This window comes from Argopecten irradians, chromosome 2 (assembly GCF_041381155.1).
Source record: "Argopecten irradians isolate NY chromosome 2, Ai_NY, whole genome shotgun sequence".
Classification (NCBI taxonomy): Eukaryota; Metazoa; Mollusca; class Bivalvia; order Pectinida; family Pectinidae; genus Argopecten; species Argopecten irradians.
This window is the reverse complement of record NC_091135.1, coordinates 16896461-16923296: the sequence shown is the minus strand read 5'-3', so window position 1 is coordinate 16923296 and position 26836 is coordinate 16896461. Positions and strand designations below refer to the sequence as shown.

At 33.5% G+C, this 26836-nt stretch overlaps 1 protein-coding gene and 1 non-coding gene across 2 annotated transcripts; both read left to right on the top strand.

Annotated features, from left to right (window-relative positions):
• Nucleotides 1–1280: 1280 nt before the first annotated feature.
• Nucleotides 1281–26269, top strand: LOC138314638 (nostrin-like). The gene is made up of 16 exons (XM_069255075.1): nucleotides 1281–1771; nucleotides 10837–10922; nucleotides 11283–11363; nucleotides 13626–13688; nucleotides 14371–14452; nucleotides 14987–15049; nucleotides 15246–15353; nucleotides 15607–15723; nucleotides 16346–16453; nucleotides 16767–16886; nucleotides 17158–17266; nucleotides 17531–17619; nucleotides 18778–18906; nucleotides 19212–19348; nucleotides 20094–20194; nucleotides 20772–26269. Exons 1-16 carry the CDS (start codon nucleotides 1592–1594, stop codon nucleotides 20873–20875), a joined length of 1677 nt encoding a protein of 558 aa, XP_069111176.1. The 5' UTR covers nucleotides 1281–1591; the 3' UTR covers nucleotides 20876–26269.
• On the top strand, nucleotides 16081–16209 carry LOC138317110 (U11 spliceosomal RNA). The gene has a single exon (XR_011207730.1). It is a non-coding gene; the product is annotated as a U11 spliceosomal RNA (small nuclear RNA).
• Nucleotides 26270–26836: the final 567 nt, after the last annotated feature.

Here is a 26836-nt window from a genome sequence, read left to right as displayed (position 1 = left end):
CAGGTTCACATTTTCAAAACCCACTGTTATCATGAAAACAAAATAAAGACATCTGATTGGTTGAAATTAAGTCATTAGGTTGTACTTGTTATTATTACTCTCTCTATATTATAAACCAGAATTTGTTTTCTGTAAGTAATGTGGTTGTGAGGTTTTTCTTCTAACAGTTCTTAGTAGATAATTTATATGATTATGTAATATTCAATAGAATATGTCAACAGGTGTCAAACAAAATGTTCTAGCATGCACAGATGTCAAATATGTTTTAAATGTTTTTATGGACAAACACATCAACAGACTCTAACCTAGCTAATTGATTCTAATTGATAAATCTCCCTTCCATATTGTTGTATATTATAACAATTGGACATGTGGTGAATGCTTAATATGACACACTATATTATTCTGCAATAAAATTTGGCATCTTATATAATTAACATTGCATGTCCATGTTGTAGCTCAGTACACATCTGTCAATACAGGCCCCCTATGCCTATTTGTACATTTTGGATACAATGAGAGGATAAAGAAGTGATATCACTGGACATTATACATGCGTAACAGAGGTTTGGCCCTCAATGTCTGGCTATCATCTCATTGTCTATGTACAGATAGCCTCCACATACTTTGAACAGCTGAATGTTATTGCCCAGCCCTTGTATGTACATTGCCTAAATAGTGACGGCTGTATTATACATGTAACATTATGACAGGCTCAGATATTAATTTAATGAGATCATGAGGGAAATTATGTCGCTGTGTGGTGATGCTTGCACGTCTTTTCGGTATTTTGTGTGACATTAGGACCATTATATATGTGTGTGTGGATTAGAAACAAATTCACTAATTTGGTGCCTACATGTAAATCTGAAACAATAGTCACTGTGTATTCCACTGATGAGATTTGATTCTAGATTAATGAGTGTATGGAATAAGACCATGTCCTGTTAGAGTGGGCTGAGAAGGATACAGCTGTACCTGTATTCCAGCCATATCAACAGAAAAGATATGTAAATACTTCATATTATTGAAAGAAATTGTGTGTCCCATTAAGTGCTGATTACATGCTGGTATACAGTGTAAATGGTGCGTTATACTACTGATACGTAAATGTGAGGCTGGGTGTGTGATCTATTGATTGTGTGTATAAACTGGATTAGGTTATAGCATGCTTCCAACAAGGATCTCTATAGGGAGGTATGATAAAAGTTCACTGGAATTATTCTCTTAACAGGTCAGACATTTCAAGATTAATACGTATACCTAGGAAGATATATACTGTGGAACACTGAGAGAAATGTAGACAAGGAATTTTATGTTGAAAGTATATGGATGATAATTTGTGAATAACCAAATATGGTGAGATTTCAATTGGATGCTAATAGGTAAAATTCCAAATAAGGTTAATGCCGTGTGGATGATATATTGTGAATGACCAAATATCAAGGTAGAAGTTTGAATGGACACAAATGATAAATAATAGCCAAATATGTTTTCCGATTAATACTGAATCCAATATTACATCTGAGCAACTCTGTGGAGGAATAATAAAAGCATAACAGATGAGGATTAATCAAAATGAACAATGTGAATGATGACGTCACAGGACACACCAGTGCATCACGATCATCCATTCTGTAAACATTGTAAAATCTGTCACCAGGCTCGGTACAGCAGACGATTCGGCCGAATGTCCATGGTCATCCCAGATACGGTCCAGTGGTGGCTCAACAGCTGGACCATACCAGGGTCACTCGAGTCCATCGCCAAGGTGACCGCTCTTTTACATATCAGCATGACTGCATGTTTACGTTTGGTTGGATTTGCCCCTTCCTATGTGTGCTGTAGAAATTCCTCTAGGGCACTACTGGATGTTTGAAGTTTTTATCTTCATTGATCATCATTTAATTTCTTATACATAAACCTTTTCACTGGAACCTTCATGTTTAAGCAAAAATTAGGTGATGGTTTCTTTTATTTTATATCCTATATGAAAAGCCATGAAAATTAAAGCAAGAGCATCCAGGGAAAAGCCATACAACTGTACCCAGCAGGTTTTGAACTCCCAACTCAGAATAAGATCGGCCAACTCAACCCAATGTCATAAACATTTCTTGTGAATTATGACCAGGTTGGATTAATATAGCTTAATGTAAACCAACTAACCTTTGTGAGCTATTTACTTTTTGTTGTAAAAGTAAAATAAAAAAAAATTATTGCCTTGAAGAATTTAATGTTTGCTTAGCTACCGGTAATTTTAAACTTTATTCAATTCAAAAGTTAATCCCTGCAAATTTAAACTTATTTCTTTAACTATCAGTGAAAGTTTGTTGACAATATTATTTTGCTTGAATGAAAAAAATGCAATCTTGATTATTGTAAATAAAATTCTGTAACACATTGATCAAAATTGTTTGTCACAATATGGCATCAAAATTTTGATAATTAAAACACATGTTATTGCTGATTTAATTAGAGCAGCATTGTTTTACATGCTAAATTAAACTTTGTGCTAAGGCCAATCACTTCTGTATCAACAATTTACAATTGAGAGATGTTTCAAATTCCTAGCTCATCATAGCAACAGCGAAGAGATGGAAATATCTGTTTTACTAGCTGTTATGTGTTACAATTGGTATTCTATACACTGGGTTTTACAGGTGTTCCCCCTCAATATCTCTTGTATAGATAGAAGAAGTATGAAATCCAATTAATAACTGAACAGTCTTAAGTGAGATATTATGACTGTGATTGATTGTCTCATTCATCAATCAGAAACGTTAACATGGCATGATTAGTTTACATCAAGTGAAATCATTGATTGGAATACTGTGATTTATAAAGGTACAAATTAAAAGTTAATTGATGGTTATTGCAGTTCTTAAGTTTGAACAAATCGAGGCCATCAGGCCATCATATATTTCTATAGACGTCAATTTGAAGTACGAACATAGTTTTATTTTTGCTTCTTATCTCTCGAAGATATTTTTCTTGAAAAGCTGTACTTACTTGAGATACACCTGTACATATTTTACCTGTTGGTTTTTACCTGTATCACCACAGGTAATCATGAGAAGTTTCACTTCATTAAATACATTACATCACAAAGGAAGTGTCGCCCAGTTCAAATTCATCCCTCAAGACTTCCTACTACAGATAAGGTTGCTAATGATCATGCCTGCCTGTTTCACTCTCTGTCCAGTCTCATGGAATTATTGCATTAGAATTTGGTGATGGCTGCATACCTTTCTGTGTGCAAATGATTTAACAATATTTTAACCCATGCCATGGTAATTGCTTGGATAATGCGGAGTCTGAAGAATTTACAGTTTGGCAGGTACAGCTTGTTACTTGTAAGTGTGATTGCTGTTGAAATTTCTTTTTAGGAGATAGAATGGTGTGGAAAACAAACCTTCTGATGCTTCATCTTTACAGAAAAATAATTTGATTAACTTACCTTTATCACTATAATCACTTTTTCATTTTAAAACAATGTATTTAAAAATGTAGACATGCAATGTTATGTCAGAGTTACCTCCCCTGTATTATGTTCTGAGTTTAAGTCAGTTTATCATGTTATAGAACGTAATTAGAATGACAGTTCTCTCCATGTTAAATTGTTAATCTAAATCACTGAAAAGATGTAATTGTAATTGATAAAGCAGTTGGTTGTATCAAAATAAAGATAGAATATTTATCTATACAGTACAATAAGTAAGACACCACAAATTATTGTCTTTGTTGGAATAACATTTACATTTTAATTGAAATGTAAATTTGTAACCTTTGGGCATAATTTGAGAAAGTAATTTTAAATGTACCAGTGTAAAATGTTAACTATTCTAGCTGGCCAGGCAAATAGGTTATGACAGGATTTGAATAATCAAACAAAAATCTCTGACAGAAAATCTCATTTTTGTATCGAATGTGTGGTTTTGTACTATTCTTTCCAACAAGCTTATAGCTGCACATGCACATCACGAAGTAGAATCAACATATCACATGCATCAGAAGTTCCTGTCTGACCAGGTGACATATGTTTATTGTTATACCATTTAAACAACAAGTGATACTGTCCAGAGATTGCTAACTGCCCAGGGTTAAAAATTAAAACTCAACCTGTTTCTTTACAACAAATGATTACAAACAAACACCATTTGTATAATAACTGCATGGTTTATTTTATTCTTTTTTTGAGCAATTTATATGTTAAATGTAAGTCTGGATTTATAATTGCCTAAATTCTAGTTACAAAATAGACTTATACATTTATGTAAAAAATATTATTTCTGCACCAAAGAAATAATCTGATTTATTTAATTTTCCACATCAATTCTTATTTTAATGTAAATCTACAGTTATTAGGAACTACCTACCTAGGATATGATCCTCACTAAGTCCTCCATATGTAATCATATGTCTTCTTACGTTGCTTTGTTTGTTTTTCTGATTCAAATATCCAAGATTGCTGTAGCTTATTACCTGGAGTATATTGCTGTATTAATGAATCAAGATCATACATGAGGGAGTGATGGTTATACGTTATCACTGATTTTAATGGGAAAAAAATCCCCTAAACAGTCTCACTCAGACACAGGATAAAATGTCATTTCATGTAGCAAACTTTTGAAGGCCTTGCAAATTGCTAGCCTTGTCGTCCATATACAGAATGATGAATCAAGCTACATCACTATAATATATATAAGCTTACCTGCTATCATTTATCAGACTTATTTGTAAGTGAGATAAAAGCATCTAACATAAGATGTAAAATATATAACCAGTATTCAGATTTGGACCTTCCATGGAACTTGTACCAGGTAATGTTACCGATCTCAGAATTTCGCACTGTTCCTGTTGTCACCATACCGAGGGTACAGCATGATTCTGAGTAAGGAGATGACATCATCGCCCTGACCTTCCTAAGGTGACAAGGGGATAATGCTATTGTAACTAGACTGTTTACTTCACTTCAATTTGAATACAATTATGTGTCGTGAGTGTTTAGTTCCGCTTTACTGACTGACGTGAGTGAAAACATCACTGAGCTTAGAGGTGATCTACGCAGGTGAAAATAAGTCTGTCCATGTAAATAAACACCAAATAAAGTAAAAAAGTGAGGTTTTAGGTCTGAATCACTCAACCATGAAATTGTCTTATATTTTGTTTATTGGTATCGGAAAACATTTTTTTTGTTTTTTCAAGTATCAAAATGTGCCAATATATTGGAGAAGATGTAGAGATAGAGAGTGTGATGGTGTACATGTAAAATATACAGAAAGTTCTATAAGTATTGACTGGACAGACTGGTACATCATCAGAGTGGGGTCAGTGAGGCGCAACACAATTTGGTTGTGTGTCGTACATATAGGTGTACAGGTATTGACAGAGATTGATGTCGACCTGGTCGCTCTAAAAATGGTTTGTCTCTCTATCATACAGGGCTGAATGTGTTTTTTAATCCTCATTGATTTGGAGAAGTATTACAACTGATTGGAAATAATGCTAACAATACAGATTGTATAAATTTTCGTAGTAGTGACTGTCGTGGGATCTATTGTGTGTGGTGTCTGTTGTTGATAGATGTGAGACAACCTATTTTAAATACATATACATCGACATATACATATATGTCATCTAAAATGAAAACGTTTGGAGGGACCATTCGGTTGAGAAGGAATTCAGCTATTCCTATGATCACCGATAATGAGGTATGTATATTGCAAACTTCTCTAACCTTTTGGTCAATATAAACTGTATCAGAACTGCTAATATCCATACATTAGTTGGCAATGAAAGATTCCGGGAGGTTGTCCCTGATGGTAACATTGACACGAACTAGCTCCTAAATGTACCCTTCTATGCAGTGTGTATAGTGAGGTCATGCAGATCACATTGCTCTTTCTCCTTTATCAGTCTAAATTCATTGATATACAATATACCGTTTAAGAATATGGCTACAAAATATATTTCTGCATCTCACGATCAGTATATAGGTAGACTGTTGGATGCGAATTTGAATACAGTATTTTACTCATTTTAAACATTGTGAGATAACCTTTCTACAAACTTGTGTTGTATTTCTGTATCTATTTAGATTTTGACAGTTTTGTCTATTTTACTTTTCAATGTTAAGATCTGTTGTGGAATAGAGATGAGAGGTTTTGTATTGGTTGTATAGCCAATGGTTCCCTAACTATGAACTATGCCTATTGAGGCAGACAATGTAGGACACAGTGTCCCTTTAGGATGTAAAGCTTGAGTTACCTTTTGTTACATTGACTACATCCATGTTACTTGATATATACAGTGGTGGTAAATTTTACCTCAGGCATCTTAGTCAACAAGCACTTACCAGTATATAGTTTGTTGCTCTGATATCAGAAGTAACTGAGAATTAATGAAGAAGCTATTTACTATTAATTTCCATTGTAGTTTCCAGGTATATTAGAATTAAAATTAAGTTTAAAAAGATAGAGAGGCATTACTGAGATAGTTCTGGCTTTTAAAATTCACCCAACATATAAAGATTTGGTTTTCCTATGGCTACTTGGGTCAATGGTTATACACTTGCCTTCTGACTGGATGCCCATGCTGCCTCCAAATGGAAACACGGGAACATTATTGCTTGCTGGTAACTTGTATCTGTCCAAAGGGATGTTCCATGTTTCCTTGCTTTCCTTTGACATAAGACTCCTCCATCAACTTACCAAGGCAATCAAACGTTAATATAACAAGCTTTGCAATTCTTGTTAAATAAACAAAAGTAAAGTTTAACTGATTTCTAGGATTGCATTTAGCCTGCTCGATTGAAAGATCGTCAAGTTTGTTCAAATGAATAACCTTGACCTACTTTCAGCAAAACATGATCATGAGTCAAATAAACCACATCTCATATATAGTTATGACTTTGACATATTTTATTGTCATTTAAAATAAGTACAAAGAGATAAGGCACACTTATATGGTATTGATGATGATAATTGTACTTATGACACTAATTATGATAATTTGGAAGGTATACCTAATGTGAGTTGATGTTACATTATTGTATGATTTACATACAAATTGTAAGTTCAGAAACCAAACTGTATAAATATTGATGTTTTATATAGATAGTGATAGAGATATTGTACATTTACAGATAACATGATCGAGGTATAACTTTTTGATAGCATCCATAATTCCATTGGTATATGGAAATAGGAGAAGTATTTACTACAACTTCCTGCTAGATATAATTTACACACTCAGGGATTTGCCTTGTTAGCATATATCAATTATAATCCATCATGATCTTTTTTTTGAGTTTATCATTAAGGATAAAATTACTTTATAAAAACTATTGTTGTTTTCCTGCTCACTCATTCCTCTTAGTTTGCTTTCAATCATGTTTTGTTTAAATGTCTGAAGTGACGTTTGATGTTAAGTTGTTGGCCTGCGTTGTCCTGTGATTGCGTGTATTGGGTATATATAGCAGGGTGTACCTATGCTAGTATTACCACAGGAAGTGAAAATGTACGTGTGTGATCATAAACTATAGGGAAGTGTACTGATGTTACACCGTAACTGGGCATTGTTTTCAAGATGTCCGCATCAACGACACCTCCCAATGAAGCTAGTGCGACATTACCATGTTTTGAGGAGGATCGGATCTTATATTGGATGTCTAGGGTCAGTTTTTGTTAGAATTAATTGATGTGAGGACAGCTGCCAGGGGTACCTTATACTACACGGTTTACAGTTTCTACATTAGCAATGTGTATAACTTTTAAATATTGGTAGCATTGGCTATATATATATGTGTGTGTATAAAATTTCATTTGAAATTACTATCAGACTTGAGCTGATTCATTAAATGTTGTTGTAAGTGTTAGGAGATTTGTTGAACCCGGTTGTATATTGTAAAACATAGCTATTGGTCATTAGATTTAGGAAGGAATTAAGTTATACACATGAGGCTTGAGTATACAAAATTCTCAATGAAAGTTTTGTACTTAGAATCAGATTACTGGTAATAAAAAGTAAGTTCTAGCATTCAGCAATTTTTTCATTTGAATAAAACTTTTGTGTTCTGAATGATCCATATTATATTATATTAGAGTAAAACATGTTGATACATACTTATCTTGTTTTAACTGTTTAGCTATATAAGACAATATCTTATCCCAGTATGCTCCTATATACATACACATACATTTGAAACTAGGATTGGAAAACAAGCTTATTGTTTATATTATTCCTCATTTTTAGGTCATGTGATGATTGAGTTATGATATGTACAATACTTGAGTTATAAGTTTGGCTGTACTGAAGTGTTGCTTTTACTACTAAACTACCACACCCTAATGATGACACTGAAGTGTTTGTAACTAAATAAATATGATATTTATATAACGGTAAGAACTTCATCATAAAATTCACATTCCTATACTATCATACAATTGTTTACATGTAAACTCAGAGCATGTCATTCTGTGTGATTTGAGTAGAAAGGGGCTTTTGGTATGGTGTTAACATAGAAATACTTTATCTTATATCTGATGTTACTGACAGTAACACTGCTTTATTGGGGGGTGGGGGGGGGGATGTACAACAGGAGTACAGTAACTATGTCACTGTATATGATGTGTGTTGTAGTTACTACTCAGAAGCTGTCAGTGATATATAGTGTCTGAGGCATGTACATTGTTTGTTTATCCAGTTTATTATATTTCATTACGTGTGATAATAACTTCAGTGATCTTCTCTTAGCTGACTGTTACTTATCAAACATCATTGTTGTACAAGTTCTCGTCCTGACATTGTGAGTGAAATTAAGACTTTTCACATCAGGTATTGATGTTATACTTCATATTGGTCTCAAACGGAGATAGCTCTTCCTTAGAAATGAACCAGTACTTTAGAGAGATATACTCTGCTGAATATCCCCATAATTAAGTCTCCAGGAATTTTGTAGATATGTCAGCTCTTAATATTTCACAGTGGAGACCGCATTATTATTATATTAGGGCTGTATTTAGTTTGAAATAAGACTTGGCTCACAGGTAGTAAGCAGCAGGCTATGAATTCTTGTAATTTGATGATAAGTAGACTTTGTGAACATCTAATACCAAAAATTCATGAATGGATCTGTTATTTAACAAAATTACTTAAAAATATGTAAATCAACCTTGTAATTGTCACAATTGATCATATAGGAATAAAAAGAATCTGAAAGTTATTTGATCACATATATACAAAATTGTCCAAACTGAACCTTAGAATATCTAATCTTGACCTCACTCTATTCCAGTGTAATTGTAAGGCATTTTCTTTTTTATTTGTGTAGTAAATGGAAACCTGGCTATACTGACCAAATATGCTGGTCTCTGTGAAATCTGGTTTAGAAAGTCACACTAACTGTAACATGTATGGTTTGGTGTAGTTATGATCCCTGGGCTCTTTACAGAGTGAAAACATTGTTGTGTCATATAGTTTAGAGGGTACTATATATACATTGTATCTATATCATGACTCAAGGAAACCTGTCCTGATATATAACAAGTTAAAGTAGAATAGTCACAACTCCAACATGTCGTCCTAAAATGACAGTTATCATATCAGTGGCAGGATTCAGGAAGTATATATGGTGTACATATAATATGTATATAGACATCACATCACCTGAAATATAGGTTATCACTTGATGAATAAAAAGTATATTGTGTTTGGTAGCTGAAGCATTGAATCTACTGATAAACACACCCATACCTATAGCAGATCAAAGCAATGTTTGTCCTTACATATTGCACAACATTAAGCTGTTTAGGAAATGTGGACAGTAAACAAATGTTGAGTTATTTACTTATGGTATGTAGTATGTAAAGCTCATATTGGCATGATTATGTTGAATACATGTAAACTTAATTTCCCTGAGGTCAGCTGTATGTATACTTAAAGTTTACCTTGAATAATGATTGTATATGTAAGTAAAGGGGTTGGTATAGGGGTCCAAAGTCCTGAAGGAGCTGGTCAGTCAAGGTTCGGTGCAGGAATCTGTGGTGGATACAAAGAGTAAATAGATATATGATGAAGCATAAACACCAAGGATTTGTACAAAAACGGTTTATTAATTATAAGTTGACATGTTTCAGATGGCTAAGCCATCCATCATCAGAACCCTATAGCTAGTATTTGTCATGAACAATGATTTATAATTTGTAGATATAGAATTTTTATGATACACCATAACAGGGACATTGATATTGTTAACTTATATAATTAATTTGACCTCGTAATGGTTGTCAAAACTTGAAGGTCAAATAATTTCTTCTCTTTTTTTTTATCGATATTCGTGTATCCCGACCAAAACAATGAAAAGTTTACGTGATGACGATTCTATTTAACACTTAAGTTTGATGATATGTAGTACTAGTGATTCCTGGCAATAGTTGGCTCTAATATAGGTTTAAAGTTAATTTTGTTGTAAATATTCAAATTGGTATATACAAAGGTGATGTTCATGAGTTAGGTTACAAGTGACTGAAAGCACTGGCCATACAAGCTTGTTCATATGCATATCTAACTTATAAGGAATGTATAATTATACCTTGATTATTGTGTTTCAGACAGGGCATGATATTGGATATTGTAACCTGCTGGGATGAAGGGCTACCAAGTTTGTTCAAATGAATGACCTTGACCTTCATTCCTTTGGTTATGATTTCAAGGGCCTGAATATTAATGTTTTTATGACATTGTTAGTAACATGCTTCTATCTTTTTCCAGGGCCTGTATGTTTACGTATTAATGTGACATTTTATTTAATGTTTTGGTTCTTTATTTTTTTACCAGGGCCTGAATGGGTTTGAGGAGTTAAGGAAGTACATCAAGCAAGGCTGTGAGTTTTGTAAGGATGTGTCCATCATACTGGCAGAAAGGTAAATGATGTTAGGATTCTTTTTTATTGTTAATGGTTATGTAAACTTACTATGGAGTCAAACTCTTCCTGATATTAGTAAAAGCTAAATTGCACATGAAAGCACCTGTTTGATCACACACCTAAATGGTCCTAAAAGTTATTTTGATGAGGAATCCTGATAATAAAAACTATATTATAATACACTGCAGTTTTATTATTTGGTTTCGTAGCCTTGTGCATATAAGTACATAAAACATCCATTACATGTGCAGTGTATATTATGTAATTGCAGACTTAAATCTATAGAACCAGTTGGCACCAGGACACGTTAATGACATTACAGAAATTCATAGCTATTGGCATGTTTTAATTTATACAGGGCTGAGCTAGAAAGCACATACGCGAAAGGATTAGCCAAACTTGCCGCCAAGTTGAATAAGTCCTCCAGCAATACGATAGGGTAAGTACAGATAAACTGCCTTATATTAACACAAACTTGTACAACTCAAAGTCTCTACTAAGATCAAAGTATTATGTTGTACCAAATAAATTTTCAATATATACATCCAAGTAAAAGTGTTACCATGTATGAATGGTCCCAACGACTTTTGAGCTAACGAGGTTGACAATACAGTCTGTCTTAGTGTCACCTTGTATAATGCACCACTATCTCAGTATGCCTGACATAATTCATGTATATTTATCTCTATAATACAACAACCTGTTTAATGCGACTATAACACCTGTTGTTAGGACCGAATATATACCGGAACAAGTGACCTGTATATTGTGTCATTTACAGCTAACTCTATATACTTTATTATAGACTTACATTGACTTTAAACTTTACAATATGTAATTACTTACTTATTTATTGAAAGAAAGAAGACAAGATATCCTTTACAGACTTACTGTATGTCCTGTAATTATTGAACTATAAAGATATCAAAGATGGTGTCATACTTATTTATAGAAACCTGTGATAGCAACAATTTACTCATAAACTTCCATTATAGACCTTATAGCTATCCATTGGTACTAAAAAGGCCTTGGAATATATTACAATTCTAATTTCTTTTTGACAAACTCTGGAGAAGCCAGTATAATGCTGATACCCCTTTCATAGCCACTGTTTATAGGATGTGACACTTAACAAATAAACATGAATGGATTGCTGTTTATACAATATTAATAAAATCATCATTATCCCCCGCCCAACGAAGTTGGCGGGGGATATACAAATGGGTTCCGTCCGTCCGTCTGTCCGTCCGTCTGTCCGTCCGTCCGAATTGTTTCCGGAGCATAACTCTAAAACCAGTAGAGATATTTCCACGAAACTTCATACACACATTGGTCTTATGGTCTAGTAGTGCCTTTTGCTATTTTTAGGTTTTCATTTTTGCATTTTTTCCGTAACCATGGAAACATTGCTGAAAATATCATATTTTTGTACCAGGTTCGTTTCCGGAGCATAACTCTAAAACCAGTAGAGATATTTCCACGAAACTTCATACACACATTGGTCTTATGGTTTAGTAGTGCCTTTTGCTATTTTTAGGTTTTCATTTTTTGCATTTTTTCCGTAACCATGGAAACATTGCTGAAAATATCATATTTTTGTACCAGGTTCGTTTCCGGAGCATAACTCTAAAACCAGAAGAGATATTTCCACGAAACTTCATACACACATTGGTCTTATGGTCTAGTAGTGCCTTTTGCTATTTTTAGGTTTTCATTTTTTGCATTTTTTCCGTAACCATGGAAACATTGCTGAAAATATCATATTTTTGTACCAGGTTCGTTTCCGGAGCATAACTCTAAAACCAGAAGAGATATTTCCACGAAACTTCATAGACACATTGGTCTTATGGTCTAGTAGTGCCTTTTGCTATTTTAAGGTTTTCACTTTTTGTACTTTTTTCTGTAACCATGGAAACATTGCTGAAAATGGCAGATTTTTGTGTAAGAATCGTTTCCGGAGCACAACTCTAAAACCAGCAGAGATATTTCCATGAAACTTCATAGACACATTGTTCTTATGGTCTAGTAGTACCTTTTGCTATTTTCCGTAATCAAGGAAACATTGCTGAAAATATCATATTTTTGTACCAGGTTCGTTTCTGCAGCATAATTGAAAACTGGTTGAGATATATGCATGGAACTCCATAGGCACATTAGTCTTATGGTCTAGTAGTGCCTTTTGCTATTTTAAGGTTTTCACTTTTTGTACTTTTTTCTGTAACCATGGAAACATTGCTGAAAATGGCAGATTTTTGTGTAAGAACCGTTTCGGGAGCACAACTCTAAAAGCAGCAGAGATATTTCCATGAAACTTCATAGACACATTGTTCTTATGGTCTAGTAGTACCTTTTGCTATTTTTAGGTTTTCATTTTTTGCACTTTTTCCGTTACCATGGAAACATCGCTGAAAATATCATGGTAAATGGTAAATGTTACTTTGCAAAACTCCACCCATCTTTGTGTATATAGTCTAATATAAATGTCAAGGCTGTATACCTGATTCAACAATTGCAGCCCCGCTCTACTTGAATTATACTCCATTTTCTTTAACTCAACTTCCTTTTTCCTGGGTTTTTTTCATACACATAAGTCTCCACAATCAAACTTACTTCAGCTTTGATATCTCCATTGGCGGGGGATCTGAATGACTATGTCCTTGTTTAATTTTCGTGTCTCTTAATAATTTATTTTGATTTGTAGAACTCTTTCCAATGGCTGGAAAGCAGTTGCTGCCACGATGGAGCAAGAGGCAGAATTACACAAGTAAGTCTAGAGGGATCTAGCTACTATAAGTAAAAAGCTTACTCAGTTGTTGGCTGTATGTGGCTTTATATCATTATACAGAAATGTGAAAGCTATATTGCTGGAGATCTACAATCGGTCAACATTCCATATATGAATAAATAAAAAAGCTTAAGAAAATAGAAAAAAAACCCATATATGTTGATGGATAAGCTTTGGTCACATACATATAAGGAGCTGATTCATGCTGATATGAAGTCTTAGAAGGAAAGGAAGTTTCAAAGATTCTTGACATCTAGGGGATCAAAGGATTTGTGTGAATTTGCGATGTTAACTGGGATTTTCTAGAGGAGGTTTCGAAGTGTTTGGAGATTCCTATATTAGTTTCTGTGAATGATAAATTTCCTGGCATTATTTGGCTAATAAACTTCATAATAAGTTTCATAGGTTTCTTTTCTTTTCTGTAATGGTTTCATGGAGACTTCCAGCAGGGATTATATGTGAGATTTGTGGAATGGATTTGTGTGTGTCATCTTCCATATAGGCTTTCAGGAGTGTATCAAAGTTAAATCCTTGAAAGATTTTGTGATTACATTGCCTATTTATAGCTTAAAATTATGGTTTACAGATAAATTTGTTATTTCACACAGAGTAAATGTATTTTAGTAGACCTAATAGCAATGCTGTTCCTTTCATTTTACAGGAATCTCTCATCGGCCCTACAGGAAGAAATCAGTAAGCCTATCAAACACCTGATGGAGGCCCAACACAAAGCCAGGAAACCTGTAGGTATTATAGACACTTCCTCTGGCAAAATGAGGTTGAAAAAATCATAAGCAAACATAATTTGAAAAAATTTACAAAGCATTTTTCTGCTGTGATATATAAAGCACACAAGTAAAAAATTACTTATAATGTTTATAATTCACTACATTTTCGGAAAGCAAAAGTTAATCTTATTGAAGATAATCCACTCATCAAGTGGACAGGGATATCGCAACCCAAGTGAAAAAATCTGGCTGGTCAGGTCAATCTGAGGCTTTTGATTCTTTTTCTCTCATATTTTTAACGAAAAAATCAGTTGTTTAAAAAGACATCACTACATCACAAATGAATGACATTACTGACAATTGTTGCTATATATATTGATGATGTGATGTCACTGTCTAGGGTGTGTAAACAGTTATCTTTTTCCCTAGAGACTGCAGGATAGCCCTGTCAAGTACAGGAGAATTTAATTTTAACATATAAACTGATAACTTAGTCTGATGTCTAATGATACCTTGATGAAATCTAAATTTGAATTTTGATCCTCACAGATTGAAGTTGCTGTCGACAAAAGTCTGAAAACCCTGACAGACAGAAGGGCTGAGGAATACAAGGTGATACATAGTTTACATAGTGTTAACACTCCTGATTTGTATGTAACAGAACTTAGTATGTCATCATTTTGGCATTAACTTTCAGAGTAAGAATTTTATTTCTAACACCAAAACTATACTATCAGTGGAAGTCAATCTCAAACAGGATAAGGCTGGGATGTAAATATGGAGTTTATAATGAAAATTCTAATTTCAGGCCAAAAGAGGAGCATATGCTAGTGCAAAAGATCGAGAAAAGGGGGAGGAAACTCTATCAGATGCACGATCAGGAAAAGGCAAATATTCAGAAAAGGAGTTAACAAAGGTTTGTTTATGTATCATATTCTAACTTCTGTTTCAGGAAATTTCGATAGCTATATGTGATAAACAATAGGTTATATTATGATTGTTAATGACTTAAGAGTGGAATATTTTTTTTCTGTTGGGTTCATTTTTCAATTGTTTCAATACGATCAATGAACAATAATTTCACAGCTGAACTGTGTAGTATTGTAGATGAGTAGATTGTCTTTAAATCCTTTTTTTTTTTAAAGATTTCTGTTTTAATTATTTTGTAGCTGGATAAGAAATGTGAACAAGCAGCAAAATTATTACGGAAAGCAGACAAGGATTATTGTGAATTGTGCGAGAGGGCAGAAGCAGCGCGACAGGAATGGGATTTCTCTGTCTGCAAGGTACGAAAAGAAATATGAAAATCTGTGAATGTTGTTTCAATTAAAGGCAGGAATGTAAGTCTGGAAGAGTTATGCCCCATAGATCTGATTACAGTTTCATAGGGGTTATTTCCCTTGATTATATTTTTTTGTGTGTGTTAAAAATGCATATTTTTAAGAAAACTCCTGCAAATTTTATATAAATATTTTGATGTAATATGTATATTATAATATAAATAAAGATTTATTGTTAGTCGATATAATATCTATTCATTAATTTAAAAAATTTATGAAAAACTTTTTAATATGCAAATTAGCTTACAGCTGTACAACAGTGATTTTTGATAGAGTAAGACAGTAGCAATGGTTGACAATAATAAAAAGGGCCTTTGTCGTGAGTGGCACTTGGTTCCCTCTGGGATCCAAGCGGAATGACAATCAAGACATTTCGGAGGCATAATTTCTGTTCACTGGTGGCAGTTGGTGTTCCTTTGACCTGACGCCCCACCAAACTCAAAATAAATAAATTAAGTAGTAATTTGGAGCCTTCAGCTTTTGTCAATGTTATTCCAGACACAACTTAAAAGTTCCTAGAAAATAGGGAATTCAAGACTTTATAAGTATGTAAATAATATCTTTTCAGGGAAGTGCTCAACTACAAACACTAGAAGAAGAGAGAATAAACAAAATGTCAGAATATCTAAACCAATACAACAGCCACATTTCTGTGCTGGGGCCTCGACTTACACAGGTAGGTTAACAGAGCTATTACCACAGTATATACAGATATAGGTTAGATATGTTCACTTTGGATAAAAAAACTACTGCTGCTGCTGACTGTACAGGACATTAGTCTCATAATCTGGGATACTATGACTGTGTTCATGTGATTTGCTGTACTTGTATGATTCCGATTTACAGCTATAACTTATTACTTCTTTATATAATCTAGTGCTTTTGTTTCAAAGGCCATTCTGAAGTGTTCTGTTTTTACTCATTTGTGACAAAATTCACCAAGCGTTCAGATTGGGTTATATAAGCTATTGTAAACTGTTTTGTTACAGAGTTGTGACCGTCTTCATGAAGCGGTCATTTCTGTTGACCTTCAGTCTGACCTCCGCACGATTGTACAACAGAAAGGATCGTCCATGACGACTCCTGAACAAATCCTCCTCGATTGTTATGTAAGTTTTAACCAGCCTTAGTTTTACTGATTTTATTAAATCAGTGATAGGAAGATAGAATCATATCATAGTAAAAAAAATTGATGTCTAATATTGAAAATGAGCTTTGTTATATTTGTTTTCAAGTCAATAACGTAATAAAATATTTCTTTAAAAAACTTCAATAAACTCTGTATTGTGGTGTAATAAGCTTTATACCATCTCACCTAGCTGACAACATGTGTATGTATCTGCTGTGATATCTCAGTGTAACTTCTTCTTTAATTTACAGTCTGAAGATATGCAATTTAGTATGAAAGCTGAAAGACGAAAAAATTCTCTACAAAACTATCTGTTGTATCTGCGACAAGCAATAGAAAGGGAACGGAAAGGACGAGAAGGTACCAATAGTAATTCATTTAATTTCAGTCATGTTATTAGTCAAAAACCCAATATGGGCAATTAATTCACAAAGTTTGACAATCACTTTTTAGGACAAATAGGCAATGTGTGCTTTACAATCATTGAATGTAATTGGATTGTAATACTGTTATTTGGTAGATTTTCTATGGTTTTATTTTTGTTGCCATAGCAACTTCATGGTTACTTTATCACGGTAATCAAATCTGAAATTCTCTTAACTGTAGTAATCATTTCTTAAACAGGAGTGGAAAAATTAGTTGAGGTATACAAGCAGAGACCAAATTTTGCAGATCAAGATGCTCAAGACGATGCCAGACAAAGATTATCACAGGTAGGCAGTTAGAAATGTCACAGGTAGGCAGTTAGTAATGTCATAGGTTGGCAGTTAAAAATGTCACAGGTAGGCAGTTAGTAATGTCACAGGTAGGCAGTTAGAAATGTCACAGGTAGGCAGTTAGTAATATCACAGGTAGGCAGTTAGTAATGTCACAGGTAGGCAGTTAGTAATGTCACAAGTAGGCAGTTCGAAATGTCACAGGTAGGCAGTTAGTAATGTCACAAGTAGGCAGTTAGAAATGTCACAGGTAGGCAGTTAGTAATGTCACAGGTAGGCAGTTAGTAATGTCACAGGTAGGCAGTTAGTAATGTCACAAGTAGGCAGTTAGAAATATCACAGGTAGGCAGTTAGTAATGTCACAGGTAGGCAGTTAGAAATGTCACAGGTAGGCAGTTAGTAATGTCACAGGTAGGCAGTTAGAAATGTCACAGGTAGGCAGTTAGTAATGTCACAAGTAGGCAGTTAGAAATGTCACAGGTAGGCAGTAAGTAATGTCACAGGTAGGCAGTTAAAAATGTCACAGGTAGGCAGTTAGTAATGTCACAGGTAGGCAGTTAGAAATGTCACAGGTAGGCAGTAAGTAATGTCACAGGTAGGCAGTTAAAAATGTCACAGGTAGGCAGTTAGTAATGTCACAGGTAGGCAGTTAGAAATGTCACAGGTAGGCAGGTAGAAATGTCACAGGTAGGCAGTTAGTAATGTCACAGGTAGGCAGTTAGTAATGTCACAGGTAGGCAGTTGTACATGTAAGGGTGTTTTGTGGATAGGATTCAGTGTTATCCACTGGCTGATAGAATATAGAAATTTTCAACAGTAAGAAAGGTAGAGTTGAAATTGTCCACAGTTAGGATGATAAGGTAGAAACTTTCAATTCATCGTCAGCAATTTCGTAGGTGAAATACAAATTGTCAGCAGTTAGGCAGATAGAGCAGAAACTGTCAAAAGTTAGGCAAACTGACAACAGTAATCATCAGTGAGGTTTTACTACTCAAAGGTATAGACTTAAAGTGGTGAATTAAGTTCAGTATTTATTAAGTGAGTATAGATTTTCATTACACACTTCTTTGTAGTCATAATTATACAATACATAAGTCCTAGTGTATATACCAAGGAGCATGATTGATAATTGTTGTACTATCTTCTGATTTCTAGGTGACATTTACGATGAATTTTCTAGAAGCTAGTCATTTTAAGATGGCGTCCACACTTGCCAAGTTGGAGGGACAGCAGAAACTAACCCACAAGTTTGCACAATATATAGAAACGGCTCGAGACAAACAGGTAAAAACAAGCATTTCTCATGCACAATACATAGAAACTGCTCACGAAGATAAATAGGTAAAAAACAAGCATTTCTCATCCACAATACATAGAAACGGCTCAAGATAAACAGGTAAAAATAAGCATTTCTCATTGAAGTATTAAAATAATTTTCTCCTTTTTAAAATTCTAGACTTTCAGAACCAACTGATATGGCCTTTTTTACTCTTTATTAGGAAGGGTACAATAACTATAGTAAACAATGTAAGGCCTGTTTGTACCATCCTTGGCGAGGTCCTGGTAACTGTGAAATCTTTTGTTTCCAGGGTATCCCAATCAGCACCCTGAGACTGCCTATGAACCTGGCCATAGAGGGAAGTTCTGGGTATGATGTCACGTCCGTAACAGTGGGGGGTGGCTCTGGCCAGTCAGGGAGGGGTGACACATACGAGGATTTTGGTAAGTTGAGTGTGTTAAAATATCTATAGATAGATACAGAACTCTCACAGACTGCAACTGACAATAATGAGAAAAGGTTGGAAATCTAGTTCTAAAGCAAGGAAAAAATGTCCTATCCTGGACTTGTAGATACATTATGTTTACCTCATTGATGATGTTACAAGGGAATATTAACTCTCCAGAACATTGACCGTACAGTATTATGTACCAACAGGGAATGGCGGCATTCATATAGGATGAGGGTAAATCTTAATGATATTGATTTGGAAGTTGTCAAGCACTCAGCACGTATGTTAGTATAGAGGATTTAAAAAAAATATCCTCACTGGAATATAAAATCATTAAAAAGAAATTAAAGGTTTCAATAATTTCTTGCTTTCATATATTTAAAGATGCTCCACCGCTGACAAACGGTATTTTGTCACTATTAAAACAGGAAAACGATTAAATATTTTTCTTCAGTTAAAAAGTTACGATTAAATATTTTTGAGCTTCTAGTTTTACAAAAGTTAAAGCTATGAAAAATAATTAATTGCACCCGAAAAAATTACCACCATAGAAGGAAGTACTGATTGCGCATGCATCAAAGGCGAAATAAAGCATTTTATATGATTTTTTTGTGTTAATAAGACATATATATATACATGATCAAACACCAATTATTGTTCAACTAATGAATATCATTTATGCTTTGTCGGCGGTGGAGCATCTTTAAGAATATAATTTTTTTGCGTCTAGATGATGACGAGTTTGAGTTTGATGAAAAACGTAGAGACACATGTGATTGGTCGATGTAAGGTCATGTATGAATACAGTCCATCACAGAACGATGAACTACCCATACAACCTGGTAAGTCATTACGCCCTTTAACGGAATACGTCTACCCACCCACTGAATAGGTCACTAATCCAATACTCATTCAACTACACAATTCCACAACCAACTTTAACCTTTCAGCTACTATCTATTATCCTGTAGTGAACAAACGTCCCTTTTATATACTATATATATGGAAATACAAGTTATGTGACAGATACAGAAAAGATACAGAAACACACATTGGAGATGACACCTCTATAACCCTGGTGATACAATGTTTTGAATAAATACTGGTAACTCATTCACACCTCCATATTATTGACTATTCAACTTTTACTACCATAACCCAAAATGTGTGTAAAAGAGTTGACATTTCCTATTCCTCTTTTTCTCCGCCATTCACATTGTCCTGAAGGACTTGAAAGTTCCTATCATTGTTTATTTTTTTACTGTACTGTAATGCAGGTCTGTGTACCGTATATATATGTACATGTAGAAGTTATTTTGTTGAATGTTTTATCCACCTATCTGCCTTGGATGAGTGGTATAAAATCATTAAAATGTATAATCTACCCACTGAACTAAGAATATATCATTTGATGTTTAGGGGATTTAATAAACATCTACGAAAAACAGCCAGATGGATGGTGGCAAGGAGAATTACGGGGAAGGGTTGGTATCTTCCCCGCAACCTACGTACAGGAAGTATGAGACACCCTACGTACAGGAAGTGTGAGGCAACCTACGTACAGGAAGTGTGAGGCATGGAATTCGAGTGTGCATGTAGATATCCTCCTGAAACATAGGTACATGAGCATGAGTCCAGCAGAGTTATGTTGGCGTCTTCTCAACAACTTATGTATAATAATTGTGATTAGGGCCGAAAAGCCTATTTGATGTGTCTGGATATTGGAAACTTGATCCTGAAGTTGGAAGCTTTAACTTGAGGTTGTAATGGACTTCAGACTGTGAGATAAACTTGTATAAATTAAAGTATTTTCCTTGTGAGGAGAATATATGTGATCCTAGGGGACTTGTAGATATTGAACCGATGATATGATCTTAATCCTACAAAGCTTTCTACAGATCTACAGATCTTGCTATGTTAATCCTGAAAATTGATCTTTGAAAACCTCCTGTATCGGGAAGTTATCTATTTTATAAAGAGATCTTGTACAACATGTCCCTCCATTAGATGTTTCTGACCACATATAGTGCTATGTGAACAGTGATGATAAGAGTGAATCTACTGCATGGCAATGTAATACTGCAGTGGACAGTGTATCCCTTTGTTGTATACAGTAAACCACGGTTATAACGAACATGCTTACAACACATTCATCAATATAACATAGTAGTTCGTATGTCCTATCAATAATCATATAACATGTTTATAATATCATACAACGTGTATAATCAAGTGATTTTGTTGGTCCCCAGCGGTTCGTTATAACTGTGTTTTACAGTATGTCAGTATCATAAAAAGTGTGTTGTATTTACAAATGTAATTGTGTTTAGCTAAAAGTCTTAAGGTTAGTAAAGTAATTTTTTGTAAAAAGAAATAAGTAAAACCATACCATTGTTTTTATACCAAATTTAGCAAAGGCTTAGGTAGATAATATGTATAAAGGTATCGATCTGTTTAAGTGTATTTTGAGGATGTAATTTAAATCCTACATTCAGAAATAAACATCAGAATTATATATTTATATATAATACTGTAATTTAAGATAGATAATTTTAATACTGTAAAATCATGAAAAATTAATGTACATGTACTGTATAATTTACGTATTTAAATCTATTACATACTGCCTTACCTGTCTGATTTGGGAGTTGTCTCCCCTTACATACAATGAATTTCCTGGGTAAGATTGAATATTACTGGTATCCATCATAGTTTATAATTGTCATGGTAATAAGAGATTCTTAGGATATTCTTCTTGATAATTTCTCACTTTGATTGATCTTTCTTTGCCCTTGGTTATTGAACCAAATGACCATATGGCATGTTACTGATTTGGTATATTCCTGTTTGAACATGCATTCTTTGCTATTGTCAGATGATTTTGATGTCATCGGTGGATGGGTTTTTGAGAAATAGTTTTGCAATATTTACTGTTTTTAATGAAATCAACATTAAAACAATATACTACATTTAGCTGCCTTGCATAATAAGCCAACAGACTACTTGTACTTTGTGTTAAAATGTTGAGGTTCACATTCCGGGATAAAGATCATCTGACCTTGTTGATGACCTTCACCCTGTAATCTGACCTTATTGATGACCTTCACCCTGTAATCTGACCTTGTTGATGACCTTCACCCTGTAATCTGATCTTTGTTGTCACATCTGTATTCGTGTTGGTAGGAAATCGTCTATGATAATCCAATCTATGCAGGCATTCTATACTGCACAAAGAAAATGTTAGTTTTAGTATTATATTGTGTATTAAAACATATACTAGTGTTGAAACATCTGTTATGTCATGCTTTACGATATGTAATTTAGTTATCAAGCTTCAATTGCAATATCTTTATAAGTTTATTTATGTACTGATTTACATGGAGCTGGACCAGTTTCACCAATATTCATAATTAACTTAAAGGAATTCCTTTACTTAAAATTCTCCATAGGAAAGCATTACAGATGTTAAGGAAGGTTCCTTAACACAAATTTTCTCCTTAACTTTTGTAATACTTTCTTCTGTGAAATTTATAGTTAAGGACTTCATTTAAGTTAAGGGATATTAATGTTTGTAAAACTGAGCCGGTAGTGATTATACTTAAACTCATTTCGGTCTATAAAACATTTGATTGACCTCATTAAATGTCCATAATTGTTACATATTATAATCACTACATATCACAAGAGTGACTTAGGACAGAGTGTGAATAACAACACCTGTATATTAACTGTATTAGTGAGATATGTCGTCTGTTTCCACCGTCATGTGTTGTAGGTTTATATACTCTATGTTGATATTCATCACGTTTTGAACACGGGTTCATAAGTACATTTTCATATTTTGTTGTAAGTTTGTAAAATTTTCAATATTACTAGTTAAATTTCTTGTAGAAAAACATCTACATTTATTGTCTTGGAATGAGGGTAATATGAGTTTTTTTTGGTCCTTGTGACTAAGTTGCAATATTCTGTTAGGTACTCACTGACTAATTTATTTTGCCGGGGATGGTGAAATCTTTAGAGTTGCTTTTCATGCATCAATTTATGGCATTTGGTTTTATTGATTAACTTTGAAAATAACAATGTCAACATTAGATTGATTAGGTTTTAGCTATTTTAGTGTGACATACAGTTATTCAAACAGCAGTACTATACTAGGGACATTTTAAATAGTAACATTGTCTCCCAGTGTAGATATTACACTAAGTTATTTTTTCTTGATTTTCAGGTTTTTTGTAAAAGTTATTTTAACTGTCTCTTAACAAATATAAATTAGAGCTTTATATCTGAAGATTATATCGAATTTATAGTGTTATTGAAACTTTCAACAGATTGTTTATTAACTCATGATATTATTCCAACTATTGCATTACTGAAATATGATTCATTCTTTTCTGTTGTTTATTTCATGCGTCATCTCTCATTTTCATAACTGATACTATTTTATTTTCGTAAAATTGTTGTTACATGTAAATGGTTGTAGAAAATACCTGTTGCATTATAGATTTACAACTGCGTTGATATAAATATAGCTTTATGTTATCATTTTATATTAAAGTGAAATTCCAAACCAAATACTTTGAATGTCATATTTTATTGCACGTACACAACTCTTGCTTTATTTTTACACCTTAATGAAGTGTTGATAAGCTCCAGTACATGAGAAGCCAAATTTTCTATGTGTCGGATGTAAAAATGTGTCATGCCTCAAGAGAAAGTAGCAGGCAATCCAGTTAAGGACTACCACTGAGATATGTCAGAGTTACTTCCCTTTTCACCCTGTCGGGTGTGTAGCTTAGCAAACTATGGGGGATTTTGAAAGAGTACATATTGACAGGTTGTTCACCAAATGTATCATAGAAACAGTGATGACAGCAGTTCCAGAGGGCCAGGAACACACTCCCCCTGGAAAAGATAGCTACAGAAGTGAAATGTCAAACATTTTAGTTAACTTCTCGCCCTCTAAAGCTAATGATGAGATGCAATTTATTATTAAAATCAGTAAGGATATATAATACCACCTTACTCCCATAATCAGGTTTTCCTTTTTTGGTTAATTGAAAGGACCAGTGTAAAAACTTTTAAATGTAATCCAAATAAATCTAGTCGAGTATTTAGTGAATAGTGCTTGAAAGCAAATCTTTAAAGATGCTCCACCACCGACAGAGCATAAATGATATTCACCATTTGAACAATAATTGGTGTTTAATCATGTATATATATGTCTAATTAACACACACAAAAAATATGAAATAATTTATTTTCCCTTTGGTGCATGCACAATTTGTACTTCATTCCATATAGGATATAGTGCCACGGAATTTTTTCAGGATACAATTCTTTATTTATTGTAATTTTAACTTGAAGTAAAATAGGAAGCACAAACTTTTCAATGGTGGTAATGGTCTTTTGTAACTGAAGAAAAATACTAAATCGTCTGTTCCTGTTTTTGATAGTGAAAAAATACCATTTGTCAGCGATGGAACATCTTTAATAAGTTATTAATTTGAGTAACAGAGCTCAACTGCATTAATAAGATACAATCATTTCTTTCTAAGAATAAAGAAAAAAAAAGTTTTTTTTAATAGTTCAGCTATCTGTACATAGATTTTCAACTTGCATTGAGAAATAAAATAAATCTGAAGTATATTCAAGATCTGGATTTAACTTTTATTCCAAAACAAGTGATTTCCGAGCCACAGATATTTTTTGTAGTTTGTAGGCATGAAATAAATTATTTTGTAGAATATTGATCATGTTAACAAAAAATCATTACAGTTATAGGGATAGAATATTTTTTCTAAAAAATGTATAATGTTGAAATAGTTATTTGAATGATTGCTGTTGAAAATGTTTATAGAATTTTGAAACCTTGACACCAGGTATCAATTGCACCGTTGTTAGATTAGCATTTTGCAATACATAAATATAGTAATTACTTCTGAAACAATTTATTTTACAGAAATATTCTAATAAGTTTAGCAAATGAGTTATTTGATAATACATGTATATTTATGTTGAAGAGTATATATACACAATGCTTTTTGTCCCAATTTGCTCAATTTTTTAACAGTTTAATATAGGATTTATATTTATTGGTCAAACTTGCATTTCAAAACTTGATATGTTGCTTTTTGCTTTTGGTTTGCTAATTTTTTGCTAATGTTTAGTGATTAAAGCAAACAAATACATTTAAACAGATTTTTCACCACTGATAGAGCATACACAATACCATTCATTTGAACAATAACTGATGTTTAATTGTGTATGCATGTGTTTAATGAACACCAAAACACATATACATGTAGAATAATTTAGTTTCCTTTTGGTGCATGCACAAACAGTAATTAATTCTATATAGGGCATAGTGCCATGATGTTTTTTCGGGGATGCAATTGATTATTTTTAATATTTCTATCTTGAAGTAAAACAAAAACAAACTTTTCAATAGTGGTAATGGTGTAAAGTAAGTAACTTTTGTAACTGAAAAAAGATACTAGTTAATCTGCTCCTATTTTTGATCGGAAAAATATGCCATTCGTCAGCAGTGTAGCATCTTTAAATGGAATGATTGATTCATTACAGATATTTTATCAGATATTGACTTAATGAATGATATGTTTGCATAATATTAAATGGTGAGAACTTTGCCATTAATAACACCTATTATTCTCCATCTTTTATATTGAGGTAGATTAATATTTTAGCATTATATTAATTGCTGATATGCATACTGATCAAATTTAACAATGTTGTATCAATAAGCTGTACATTTATATTGCCTGCATGTGTGATGTTTTCTGTAAGTTAAACTATGATATGGTGTATGCATCAGTTGTTGACTGATACCAATTAATATAGGTTGTATGGAAATCATATGTAAATTGATTATAAAAAGACAAGGTTGTCAAAACTAACTGAACCTGTTGTTCTATATCAATAATTTGTCATATTGATTTCATTAAGAAACGTTAATAGATATAAATGTCAGTACAGTAGTCCCTCTGTGTGTGACTTATAAATAACCACTCCTTTCATGATAATCCCTCCTCTCATCCTCCACCCTCACAATCATCTGAAATGGACCAAAATGTTAGAATAATTCCCCAAATCAACCTTCTTTAACCCAACCTTCAACAATGTAATGTCTTTGAAGTAAGTTACGTTCAGGTATATGGTCTACATGCCAAAATGATTTTGTTAACATAAGGTAATCTCGTTGTTGGTCCTGTTTATTATTTCTGTGTGTGATAGATAGATGCATATTGATTCCTCAAAATGGGAGAGGGACCTAGTGTTACCTTCAGGGGAGAGAGACATAGTGTTACCTACAGGGGAGAGGGACATAGTGTTACCTACAGGGGAGAGGGACATAGTGTTACCTACAGGGGAGAGGGACATAGTGTTACCTACAGGGGAGAGGGACATAGTGTTACCTACAGGGGAGAGGGACATAGTGTTACCTACAGGGAGAGGGACATAGT

Bases quoted from the DNA above. Each gene is read 5' to 3' on its own strand.
- LOC138314638 (XM_069255075.1), top strand. From the start codon at position 1,592: ATGATGACGTCACAGGACACACCAGTGCATCACGATCATCCATTCTGT. The intron at 14,453-14,986 runs GTAGGTATTATA...TGATCCTCACAG, and splicing joins AACACAAAGCCAGGAAACCT to ATTGAAGTTGCTGTCGACAA. The intron at 17,620-18,777 runs GTAGGCAGTTAG...TCTGATTTCTAG, and splicing joins CCAGACAAAGATTATCACAG to GTGACATTTACGATGAATTT.